This window comes from Lissotriton vulgaris, chromosome 3_1 (assembly GCF_964263255.1).
Source record: "Lissotriton vulgaris chromosome 3_1, aLisVul1.2, whole genome shotgun sequence".
NCBI lineage: Eukaryota > Metazoa > Chordata > Amphibia > Caudata > Salamandridae > Lissotriton > Lissotriton vulgaris.
The window spans coordinates 754,466,277-754,479,958 of record NC_141689.1 but is presented as its reverse complement, the minus strand read 5'-3'; the positions used below and the strand labels follow the sequence as shown (position 1 = coordinate 754,479,958).

The 13,682-nt window shown below is 45.3% G+C and overlaps 1 protein-coding gene across 1 annotated transcript in view; it reads right to left on the bottom strand.

The window, feature by feature from the left end:
• Nucleotides 1-13,682, bottom strand: part of HSD17B4 (hydroxysteroid 17-beta dehydrogenase 4) — an 883,985-nt gene that overhangs the window by 539,319 nt on the left and 330,984 nt on the right. The window contains exon 9 of the mRNA XM_086961070.1: nucleotides 9,016-9,107. Coding sequence (XP_086817196.1) covers nucleotides 9,016-9,107 — 92 coding nt within the window. The remainder of the gene's footprint in view (nucleotides 1-9,015; nucleotides 9,108-13,682) is intronic.

Genomic DNA, 13,682 nt, shown 5'->3' with positions numbered 1-13,682 from the left:
TGGTATAAGTATCAGTATTTTACGTGCATCTAATGTCTCTTTATCTATCCACTCTTTGCAAACGCATTTGTTTGAAATGATAAATTCATTGTTGTTAGGATTGGATTATTGTTCTCTCTCATGAGGTTTTTGGTTTTTGAATTTCTGTAAGATGTCGATATAAGCATTTTTTATTACTATATAAAATTCCAATTCATACAGAGAGTCTGTGGTTATTTAGTTGGTTTTCTATAATGATTAATGTTTGCGAATTACCATTACTACCAACTCTTCAACTAATTGGTTCATCAACAAACAGATGAAAAGTCTATTATTATTTGTTCAATACCTAAGAAGCACAGGATGTTCATACTATGTGTTTGAGTGATAAGAGTAAATAAAGTTAATAAACTTGACCCCAGCGCATCAGGGATTTGGGTGAATGTGTATGGGCCAAAGTATGTGATGTCATTGAGTATTTATCCCTGATCAAATTTTTGGGTTTGCCCTGGATCAGCGATATACTTGAGAATTTTGCTAAACAAAAGAAACACAAAAACAGAAAATGTATCTATAAACTTTCTGTAGCTAGTCATGCACATGCTCCGTACACGAACGAGCAATGGCAAAGCCAATATTTCTGGATTTAATATGACAGTGCATGCAGAAATGTATTTCTTTCCTCCAGCTCATTAATGCCAAACCTATTGGCTTTGAGCACGACTAGTAGTATAAGTGTTTGTGGTGGTGATGGTTGAGCTGAAGCATGTGCTGTATGTGGTGTGGGTGGTATTTGTGGTGGTACAGGCAGTGGCAATGGTATTGGTGGTATGGTTGATGGTAGCGGCAGTGGTATTAGTAATTGGAAGCATTCTTTAAAAAAAAATATATTTTTATTACCTCTTGACCAGCGCACTGCGACAATAGTTGTAACCCCCAAAGCCGGTAAACCGGCGGACCAGTACATCTCGTATAGGCTGTTCTCGTTGTTAAACTTAGAAGTAAAAATTTTAGCTAAAGTTTTGGTGAATAGACTTCTGGCGCCCATTATGACTTTCAATCAATCAATCATAACACTTGTATAGCACGCTACTCACCCGGAAGGGTCTCAAGGCGCTTGGGGGAAGGGGGCAGCTACTGCTCGAACAGCCAGGTCTTGAGTTGTCTCCTCAAGGCGAGGTGGTCCTGGGTCAGCCGAAGGTGGATGGGGAGGGAGTTCCATGTCTTGGCCGCCAGGTAGGAGAAGGATCTGCCTCCGGCGGTGGCTCTTCAGATGCGTGGTACGGTGGCGAGGGCGAGGCTGGCAGACCGTAGCTGGCGGGTGGGCGTGTGGAAGGTCAGGCGGTCGTTGAGGTACTTGGGGCCCAGGTTGTGGAGAGACTTGTGTGCGTGGGTGAGGAGCCTGAACGTGATCCTCTTGTTGACGGGGAGCCAGTGCAGGTCCCTCAGGTGGCCGGAGATGTACTGCGTCGGGGGATGTCCATGATGAGTCGGGCGGAGGCGTTCTGGATGCGTTGGAGTCTTTTCTGTAGCTTGGCTGTGGTTCCGGCGTAGAGGGTGTTTCCTGAGTCCAGAGGGCAGGTGACGAGGGCCTGGTGACCGTCTTCCTGGTTTCGATCGGGATCCATCGGAAGATCTTGCGGAGCATGCGGAGGGTGTGAAAGCATGAAGAGGAGACGGCGTTGACTTGTCTGGTCATCGAGAGGGAGGAGTCCAGGATGAAGCCCAGGTTGCGTGCGTGGTCTGTTGGCTTGGGGGCGGTGCCCAGGGCTGGGGGCCACCAGGAGTCGTCCCAGGCGGAGGGCGATGGTCACCCGGATCATTCAGGCTACATGCCCCACTGAAGTACAAGACTCAATTTGTGTCTTCTATATGGGGTAATGCATCTGGTAAGGACCAACCCGGGGTGGAGGCGGCACTTCTGTCACTCGACACCAGCATGGCGTTTGAAAGTATTAGGTCTCTGGCCTGGTAGTTGAATAATCTTGCCAGGAATGGTCTTGTGAAGTGCGCCGTGTTTTGATCTTCCACCCCGCACTCTATGCGCTCTTTCAATAGAAAAGTATTTGGACAGCCCCTAGGGTTGAATATGTTGCAGCACCAGGCCTTTCCTAAAACGGTCCGCCGCCTGCCCCTCCGCTCGTTCTGGCACCCCCAATATGCAGATGCTGTTGCGTCGCATTCTCCCTTCGTAGTCGTCGAGTTAGAGTTCCACCATGTCTTGGCCAGCTTGAAGATCTGCGACTTGGCTGGTCTAAAATACCGCTGACCCAGTGGACCCAGGAATTACAAAAATCCACTCCCTCAATTGATCAGACTCCCTCACAGGCCAATGAAACATTCAATGAATGGATTCTGAGTTCCCTAAACGCCACGCTCCCCCTGAAGAAAACAGTTTTTAAAAGATCCAGAACTTCAGCTCCCTGGTACTCCACTGAACTAAGGGAGAAAAAGCGTTTTTGCAAGAGACTAGAACGTAAATGGCGACTAGGCTACGCAGAAACAGATAAAACTATCTACAGAGATGCCATCAGGTCATACAAAAAAGATATAAAAAGTGCGCAATCCTCATACTACTCCAACCAGATCGCAGAGGCCAGCTCTAGCTCAAAAGAGATATACAGCATAGTAAAAAGCCTCATTACTCTCCCCACACCCCCGTCTATAACGGAGAACCCACAGCTCCGCTGTGAAGACCTGGCTAATTTCTTTTCTCAGAAAATCAACCTTATATACTCATCTTTCCCTTCTACAGACCAGACCGCTCTGATCAAAGCAGCCCCTTGTCCCCCTCAAATTCACTCACCCAATCACCTTCCGGTGTTGGCGGAACTCCCCCAGTTGCAGGCAGATCACCCATCCAATCACCTCCCGGTACTGGCGGAATTCCCCCAGTTGCAGGCAGATCACCTCACCTCCCTCATGCACCAGGTGAAGTCGGGCTCCCCTAGAGACCCAGCACCCCCATATGTTCTAGTTTCGGCGATTCAAACCATCCTCCCCACACTGCTTGAAGTACTCAATACCTCGATCACCACCAGCATAGTACCAACAGCGTGGAAGCAGGCTATGGTAAGGGCCCTGATTAAAAAACCAAATCTTGACACCGAGAATCTCAGCAATTACCGCCCGATCTCCTTGTTGCCTTGGGCAGCCAAAATCCTGGAGAAACATATAAACAGTATCATAACAACTTTTCTCGAACAACACCAACTTCTCGATCCATCCCAGACTGGCTTCCGCCCCAGGCATGGGACCGAGACAGCACTGCTGGCAGTCACAGAGGAGTCCAGGAGAATCTTAGATCGGGGAGGATCGGTGGCAATCATCCTCCTCGATCTGAGCGCCGCATTCGATACCGTTAATCACGGTATCCTTTTGCAGCGTCTCCAGGACACCGGAATATCTGACAGAGCTCTGGAGTGGCTCAAGTCCTACCTGAGTGAAAGATCCTTCCAGGTGTATGAGGGCAATGTTACTTCCTCCAGCAAGCCTCTGGGATGTGGGGTCCCACAGGGATCTTCATTGAGCCCGACGTTATTTAACGTCTACATGAGGCCACTGGCTGAGATCGTCCGTCCGTTCGGTATCAAGATCATTACCTACGCGGACGATACCCAGCTGGTGGTCTCCTTGGCACAGGCGGGCGGTACGTCAGCAAATGTAGATCTCGCAGGCTGCCTGGATACGGTCAAAAGCTGGATGACCAAGTCTTGTCTCAAACTTAATGGAGACAAGACAGAGCTCATGCTCCTGGGTCACACTTTACCATCGACCATAGACAATCTCTGGCCCACCAGCCTAGGCCCGGCTCCAACACCTAAAGACGCCATTAAGAGCCTTGGTGTCTGGCTCGACAGGTCCCTGTCCTTTGACCAACAGGCTACAAAACTTTCTGCCACCTGTTTTGGTATCCTGAGAGTCATTAGGAAGATCTTGCCGCTACTCCCCTTTGATGCAAGAAAAACCGTAGTCCTGGGCCTGATTCAATCGCGGCTGGACTATGGAAACGCATTATATCTCGGAGCTCCCGACTTCACCTTGCGCAAATTACAACTAATACAGAACTGTGCAGCCAGAACACTCTTACAAATCCCCCGCAGATCCTCAGTAAAGCCCGGACTGAGGAAACTGCACTGGCTCCCCGTAAAGGAAAGAGTAGACTTCAAATCACTCTGCATCGCACACCAGACTTTCTGGTCGCAAGGCCCGACCATCAACCTCCCTCTTATCACACCCTATCTACCCACTAGACAGCTGCGTTCCACTTCTGCACATCTAGCCATTGTACCGCAAATAAAGAAATCAAGATCCGGAGGCCGCTCTTTCTCCTTCAATGTGGCAAAAAAGTGGAACGCCCTACCCCAGCATCTCAGATCAAACCCCGACATTCTCTCTTTTCGCAAACAGCTGAAAACGCTCCTGTTCACCACTTAACCATGGTACTGAATCTGCCCTCCTCCTAACTCACACCTCAGAGATATGCTTAGCGCTTGGACGCCTCAGGGCAGCTACCCGCGCTTTAGAAATCCGAATTCATTCATTCATTCATTGGCGTCTTAGGAGGGTGGTGTCAGTTGTTAGGTCCTTAGTTGTGGATTCCACCTCCTTAATGCGATCGTTCATGTTCCACATGTCGGGCCTGATCAAGGAGACCTCTGAGGCAACGATGTAAATCCTGTTTTCTAGGGCAGTGCGCAAAGTCGTTATGGTAGCCAAGATGTCATGCAATGTGGGATCTTGTTGGTCCCCGGTAGCTTTCAAGTTCGCCTGTGCGTCTTCCTGGCCTTTCTGCCACACATATTTGTCCAGTTTTGTTTGGAGTGCATTACGACCACTCCAACCGCTCGCCATGGTGTGTTCAGCGCGTAAGGTACAGCCAGAGGAGAAATTAGGGCCGCATTGGCTACTCTCCGCCGCTTGCTCGAGGGCCGAGGCCCTGTCCTTCCTGTTGGGTTTCACCAAGTAGGCCTATACCAGAGGGAAGCACAGTCCAAGTTGCGCACAGTCCCTGGGAGGGGCGGGGGCACTATCTTGTTGGTGGTAGTCCCTGCCTATGGTTAACACTCCCCGTCAGCACCAGAATTAGGGTCCTGACTTCACGGGTTTCATGTTTGTTATGCTCTCAGGCGCCACCCATGAGGTTCAAGGTGTGAATCCTGCTGCGGCTGCCAGTCGCTCTGAACACAAGTTGACGCCTGCAGGCCGCGATCTCCTCCAGATATTCGTGAGGGAGGAAGTCAAAAGAGCAGGTCTAGGTGTTGTTATTGGTGTGCTGGCTTTATTTCTACCACACTCGCAGTGCTGTCACTGGTGCTCGATCTGGAGGGCTGACGTCACTCCACGTGTCGCACGCTTCATGAGCCTGGGTAGGGGCATGCACGACTCAACGCTCATTCTCCAGGTAGCATCCGAGTCATGTGCGTGCCTTCACTGCGCCTCAATGCCTGCTGGTTCTTCAGGTCGCCGCGCACAAGCTTCAGAGTGCGGGTCTAACTTCGGCCGCTGGCTGCGTTGAGCGATGGTAGACAGTCCCCAGGGCGCGATGATCACTCAGCAGTCCCGGGGGCCAGGCCGAGACCAGAGCAGGTATGGGTGTTGATGTATGGTGCTCTGCCCACCCCCGTGAGTGATAGTGCTGCGCCTTACCACACTTGCGGTGCTGTCGCTGTCGCGGTCGGGCGATCAGAGGTCTTTGTGGCGAGCTCCGCGTCTAACACCACGGAGGCACAGGTCCGGATAGAGCTTTGCTTGCACTCGCCCAATCTGGACAGAGTTTGGTGCACTGTATACCTACGTTGTAGGGGCTAATAGGTCTCATTTTCAGCAATTTTCACTCGGCATGATGTCTTTTTATGGGATTTTCAGGAGTGGTGTGTCGGAGATGAGCTACCACACAGCCATTTCCCACGGCAGTTGGCCACAGCCCCGTGGGTAGCATTCTTAATAGGATGTTTAAACACGTGTATTAATAAGGCACACTTAACTTCTAGTTGAGTGGTATTATTATATATGATGCAGCCTATTGTGTGAAATTGATTTTTACTTTACATCAGTGATGTTAGCAATAATATCAACTAACATATCGAGTATTGTAATATACAAAGTCATAATCAGTGCATAGTGGAATAACAAGGTATAGTTAGGTCAGTAAATTATAACCTGTAAATTTCACTTTTTAAAAACATTTGTTTTACCTTATTTCAACACCTAGCTATTGCTGCATGCTAAGCTTTCTTTTTTTCAGTGAATTTCTAGGGTTTCACTAATTTAGGCTAATATCATTAGCATACCTAGCTATAAAGGTACTTTAACTTTGTTTTTATGTGAATATATTTTTGTCTATCAAATGTCAATATTTTAAAATTAGGGAACTGTTAAGCAACTCAGAAAATGGGTAGGCTGACTAAACAGACCTGGAGATGGATGCTGCACTTATGTAGCAGTCGATCTATTTTTAGCCCCCTTTAACATATTATGGCTCAATTTACTGAAAACCCACACCTTCCCTCACATTTGTAACCCTCTGGTTTTATGACTGCATTATCGTCTCAATGCTCATACACTTGAGCCTGTTCTGCTGGAAATGCTTTAAATTCAATAGCTCCTATTCCAACACCTTACATTACTTGTGAAAGAGCAGGCCCTTTTCAAGTTAAATAATTTCCTGGGTCCACTCAAACTAATCTTCCCTGCAAGGAGAAAATAACACCCTCCCACACCCAGGCACTGTTTCTGCACTGGGGGCGATTCTCATGCCTCAATAAGGTGAAGCACAGGCAAACCAGCTGTCAGTAGGCTAATGCTGATTAGCCTATTGAAGGTTTAGGCAGGTAAAAGGAAGCTTTCTAAAACGTATGCTTCCTAAATATTTATAAAAAATACAGCATTACCATCAAATTGGATTTTTACTAAACATTAAAAATAATCTTTCGAATACTTTTCTAGCAGTTTCATAAAAATTTTTTACACAATAACGTTTATAATCTGTACATTTTCTAGGACGCAGCTATAGTGCTGCCTGTAAAAATAGCTTTTTCCGGGCTAGGGCTTGGTGGAACATGCCATCTTTAATTTCGCGCATCTTCTACTTTTAACTATCAGGTACCCTATCTTGTGGGCAACTGGGTGTACTTAGGAGTGACTTATTAATATTTAAAAGCAGGTTTTCCGCCTAGCAAAAAGTAGTATTTTGACAGATTTGACAACTGTTTTCAGGCTGCTGCTGCAAGCCTACACAGGTAGCCTGAAGCCATGCTTCACAGGCCCACTCTGTGGATAGCACAATAGGTGCTGCTGTATACAAGTGGTATTTATCTTCAAGGCCCTGGGTGTAAATATGTATATATATTTTTTACATCATATACTAGGGAATTGTAGGTAATTTAAATATGTCAGTAAGGGATACATTAATCTAACCATGTGTAAAGAGGGAGCAGTACAGAGAATTTTAAGCACAGCAAAAATAGGGTCCGGAAAAAATTGAAAAATCTGGGGTGATAGTGTAGAAAATGTGGATTTGCTACAATCCCAGTATGCTTGTTATATGCCCCTTAGATCTGAATTGTTCCCCAATGTCTCCTACTAACGAGCACATGCAAATTTCATGTTCTATTCATGGTGGTCCACTTGTTTTTGGCCACGTTTCCCTTTGCGAATATAGCCTAAATTAAATAAGCTAGTCAATAAAATAAAAAGTGTGTGATGAAGTAGGAAGATAAGGCACTGGAACCTGAATATTCACATTTCCCTCTCCGTTTGGGTGAAAATTATGCAATGTAATGTACAGGTAACTTGTTCAGAACTTTAAAAAGCTGAAGTAGCATCCCTGGTGCTTCACAACTAAAATCAGTAACATTATTTTGTACTGAATGTGCAAAATATTTTTGATTTGTTAAGACTAATGTAAGATAGTCAACAACTACCTGTTCGCACCCCCAGAGAGGTGGCCAATAAATCACGATTAAGACTGATACAACTTAAATATCTACATTGGGCATACTACGATAGGGCACGCCTACATCACATAGGGAGGGCTGCAGAACCGAATTGTCTGCGCTGTCGAGCACCTGTCGGTACATTCTTCCACGCGGTTTGGGAGTGTTCCCAGATTTCAGAGATACTGGGGGGACTTGCTGGAGGAGCTGGGGGCCATTCTGGAAGTGAAGATCCCCCCTGAACTCGCAGTTAGTTCTGCTGGGAATTTCCACGGAAGTTGACCTCCCTAGGACAAAAGTTCTACTACTCCAGCTAGGGCTGGTGGTGGCGAAGCGGGATCCGGCCAGGGTGTGGGGGGCGGAGTTATGCCCGACACTGACTGAATGGAAGAAAAATATGGACATGTATATGCTTGGGGAGAAAACGACCTATCAAGCAAGGGTCTGTCCCAAAATGTTCTGGAGAATATGGAAGCCATGGCCTAAACACTCGCCACCTTCCTACGGCTGACCCAGGACCATCTCTCCTTCAGAAAACATATCAAGACCTGGCTGTTCGAGCAGTAGCGTCTCCCTCCCTACCCCCACCCCAACCCCCCCCCCCAGCACCTTGAGACCCTAACGGGTGAGTAGCGCGCTACATAAATTGATTGACTGATTGATTGATTGACTATGGACTTACACTTACTGACTCCCAGTGATGTCCTGGGAGGGGAGGGGGGAATGGGCATGAAGGCAACCGAAGGGACAGGCAACTGCCGCCTTGCTTTCCACCACTGTATTAAATCGGACGCTGAGATTATAGTACTGAAATGTCTTCTAATCTGTGTTGAGTATTGTTCCTGTACTGCAGGTAAGAAAATGTCAATAGATATATTAATAAAAATAAAAAAACAACAACCTGTTCAACCTATGATAATCTACTACTGCCACCAATACAAAACTATTTCGGTTTAATGTCTAAGGCTCATGCTCAAAAGTTCACCTTCCTACATGCACGGACCAAAGAAAAAAACTTCATCTGTTGCTGGAACATTACATTTAGTAAAGATTTTGCAAAGGAGGAAACTGAACACTATAAGAAAAATCCTTTACTAACCTCATAAAGACCACCATTCTCTTGGCAGCTTTCATGGCAAAGCCACAGGACAAGAGGTGCTACGTAATCGGGTTTCAGTGCATTCACCAAATCTGAGAAAGAAAATGCAACATATATGTTTAGACATCTAACACTACACCTACAACAAACATGCAATACCATCTATGCAATTGGTTGTTTGAGTTTTGCTATCCACAAAAAGAAGATGGAAGCTGAATACCAAGCATAAAGAAACACAGATCTTTAGAAATAACACACAGTATTTGTTTGGTGTTGTTCTGGTATGGCTCAAAGTGGAAAACTTCCCATTACTTATCCAGTATTCTTGATTCATCAATGAAATGGAAAATGTCACTTACCCGGTAAGCATCTGTTCTTGGAATGTAAAGCTGTAGATTCACATGCATTGCATACTCCTGCCATCCATCTAGTGTTGGATCTGGATGTTTACAAGTTGTTTTTCTTCGAAGAAGTCTTTCCAGTCACGAGTTAAGGTGACTCCTCCTTTCGTGATAGTGCGCATGGCCATCAACTCCATTGTTCAAGTGTTTACCAGCAGAGGGTGAGAATGGAGCTAGTAAGAGTAGAATAGAGATGTCCATGCGTATGCATACGAGTAAGAAACTGCAACAGGTACAGGTACCGGGGAGGTGGGTGGGTGCAGGTGAATCTACAGCTCTACATGCCAAGAATAGATGCTTACTGGGTAAGTAACCTTTTCCTTTCGAGGCATGTGAGATGTAGATCACATGCTTTGCATAGACTATACAAGGTAATCAAAGTGATGCCTATAGACCATTTACCAATACTTTTTAGGGGATAGATACCAATAATTATCTCTCCCTCACTCAATTATTTTCAAAGGAACTAAATCAATCAAGAGTTTAGTTTTACACTCATTCAACTAGCTTGCAATCCACCAAATTCAAAATAAAAAAGTCAATAGTTGGTAAATATATTTAGTTTAGTAAACCATATTTTAAAAAAATATACTTTTTTACTTTTTCTATTTTATATATATATATATATATATATATATATATATATATATATACACACAATTTCAACATATATACACACACATATATACAATGTACAGACAAATACAAAAATTATTTTGAACCTTTTTTAGGGTTCTTTGCCCACAATTATATCAAAAAGGATGCTATCAAATAATTACAAAAAAACATTCCTTATATCCAAGTCACCAAAAACCAAACTTAAGGGAGCATCTAAAGGTATAATCTTTTAACCTTTCCTTGTAATTAGGCTCCTCCCAATCTATTTCATATATTCAACATAAATTCTTATGTTATGGTGCCTTCTGAAAAACAGTCGACGCATTTCAGCCGTTCAACATTTCAGGCATCTTCAGGCTTTGGGCAAATAAGGCTCTACCATCACAAACTACATCCATTCGTAGTATAGACTCTCTAATCCATCTCAATAGGATTGTATGCCAACGCCTCTTACAGCTATGATGAAGTCCTCACTCTTCACAATAATGCCAAACCGGTATTTCTTAACACATGTATGGAGTCACACATCTTCCTCGACCGCCAGTCCGATGCATAGACTATACAGCAGTATTCTCCCAAAGCGGTGGCTAACCTGTAGCTGTTGCAGTTGTCTGAAAGAGTGTTCTAAGTACTCCCTGGCCTACATTAGCTTGCTGTCTCGCTAACACATCTACACAATAGTACTTGGTGAATGTGTGCGGTGTAGACCATGTTGCAGCTTTACAGATGTCAGCTATGGGGGTGTTTCCTAACAAAACCATAGTAGCCTCTAGTTTGCAGGTGGAATGCGCTCTAGGGGTATTGGTAAAGTTCTCTTCGCTATTGCATAACATGTTTGAATACATTTGACAATCCACCAATCAATACCAGATTTAGATATAGGATTGCCTTTGTATGGTGGAGCAAAAGCCACAATTAGTTGTTTCATTTTCCAAAATGGTTTTTTTCTTTCTATATAATATAATAACGCTCTTCTAACATCTAAAGTGTATAGAGCCCGTTCTGCTGCTGAATCTGGTTGAGGAAAGAACACGGATAACTCAACAGATTGATGTGAAAGGCAGATACTACTTTAGGTAGGAACTTAAGGTTCGAGCGAAGAACCACTTGGTCTTTGTGGAGTTGGATAAAGAGTACCTCTATGGTTTGTGCTTGAAGCTCACCGGCTCTCCTCAGTGATGTAATAGCAATGTGGATAGCAACTTTCCAAGTGAGAAATTGTAGTTCACGTTCATGCAATGGCTTGAAAGGTGGACCCATTAGTCTAGTAAGGACACGTTTAAGATTACACACTGGAGCAGGTGGAAGTCTTGGTGGAATAACTCTTGAGTCCTTCCATAAAAGCTTTGATAACAGGTACTCTAAAAAGGGACAGATGTTGTCTATTTTGAAGGTATGCCGCTATTGCAGCAAGATGTAAGCCTATGGATGTGAAAGCCAATCGTGACTGCGGCAAGTAACAAATGATATTTTGAGGAGACTGGGTGTGAGATGTAGTTTTTGATGAAGAACTACTGAGAGGTCCAACAGGGTAGTGAACCAAGGTTGATGGGCCCATGTGAGAGCTACTAGTATCAGTGTGAGGGATGTTTGTCTGAGCTTCCGAACCACTCATGGAATGAGTGGGAGGGGTGGAAAAGTGTAGACAAATATCCCTGACCAATTCAGCCATAGTGCATTGACTTTGGACAATGGGTGCGGATACCTGGATGCAAAATTTGGGCATTTTGCGTTTTCATGTGCGGCGAACAGCTCCATCTGTGGAAAGCCCCACATCTGAAAGAATGGGAGGAGAACTTGAGGGTGAAGTTCCCATTCATGAATCTGTTTTCTCTGCCTGTTGAGAAGGTCTGCAATTTGATTGTTCACTCCTGGAAGGCGTTCTGCCAGGAGATGAATATTGTGACGTATGGCCCACTTCCAAATGACTTGTGCAAGGCGTGACAGTTGGGGAGTGTGTGTCCCCGCTTGTTTTTGTCTGTAATACATGGCTGTCATGTTGTCGGTACAGACTAGGACAGCTTTGCCTGCAAAATTAGTCTAGAAGGCTTTGAGCGCTAAAAACACTGCTAGCAGCTCTAGATGATTTATGTGAAGTTGATTTTGCTTCTGTGTCCACAAACCTTCAACTGAGTGAGATTAGAGATGAGCTCCCCAACCAGTGAGCGATGAGTCTGCTGTTAGCACGGTCTGTGGAACTGGGTCGAAGAAGGGCCGTCCTTTGGATACGTTTTGTGGATTCTACCACTGCAGAGAGCGATTGGAGTGGCCGTCTACCAACACTAGATCTGTCAATTGACCCTGCGACTGATTTCACTGACGTGCTAAGCATTCTTGAAGGGGACGCATATGAAGTCTTGCATGGGGAAATATCATGATGCAAGACACCATCATTCCCAGCAGCTGCATGTGTAAATGAGCTGGTAGTGGGTGGTTGTGCTGAAACTGTGAGATTAGAGCAGAGGTTTTCAAACTTTTTGATACCGAGACCCCCTTGTAAAACCTTTTTAGGCTTAAGGACACCCTTCCAACAAATGTTTCTAGAAACTGGTATCATCAACAACTATTGACAACCATAAATGCACCTGTTAGACCTCATCACATCCATCATTCATCCACCCACACTTTCACACATCCATCCATCCATCCATCCATCCATCCATCCATCCTTCATCCATCCACCCTTTCATCCATCCACCCTTTCATCCATCCATCCATCCATCCATCCATCCATCCATCCATCCACCCTTTCATCCTTCCATCCATACATCCATCCTTTACCCATCCACCCTTCCATCCCCCATCATTCATCCACCCACATTTTCACACATCCATCCATCATTCATCCAGGCAACCTTTTATCCATCCATACATCCATCCATCCTTCATCCATCCATCCATCCATCCACCCTTTCATCCACCCTTTCATCCTTCCAGCCATCCATCCATCCTTCATCCATCCACCCTTTCATCCATACATACATCCTTCCTTCATCCACCCACCCACCCACCCACCCATCCATCCATCCATCCTTCATCCATCTACCCTTTCATCCTTCCGCCCATACATACATCTTTTATCTATCCACCCTTTCATCCATTCATTCACCCTTCATTCATCCACCCACCTTTTCACAAATTCATCCATCCATCATTCATCCATGCAACCTTTTATCCATCCATACAGCCATCCTTCAACCATCTACCCTTTCATCCTTCCATACATACATACATCCTTCATCCACCCTTCCATCCATCAATACATCCATCCATCCATCCATCCATCCATCCACCCTGTCATCTATTCATCCATCCATCCACTCATCATTCATCCACCCACCTTTTCACACATCCATCCATCCATCCTTCATCCATCCACCCTTTCATCCATCCATCCTTCATCCGTCCACCCTTTCATCCTTCCATCTATACATCCATCCACCCTTCATCCTTCCATCCATCCATCCTCCATCCGTCTACCCTTACATCCATCTTTCATCCATCTACCCTTTCATCCTTCCATCCATACATTCATCCTTCAACCATCCACCCTTTCATCCATCCACCCACCCACCTTTTCTGTGCCTCTCTCATGGGGTGGGGGGAGGGGGGTCAGTATCTCTCTACGTCTTCTTCCTTCTTCGCTCA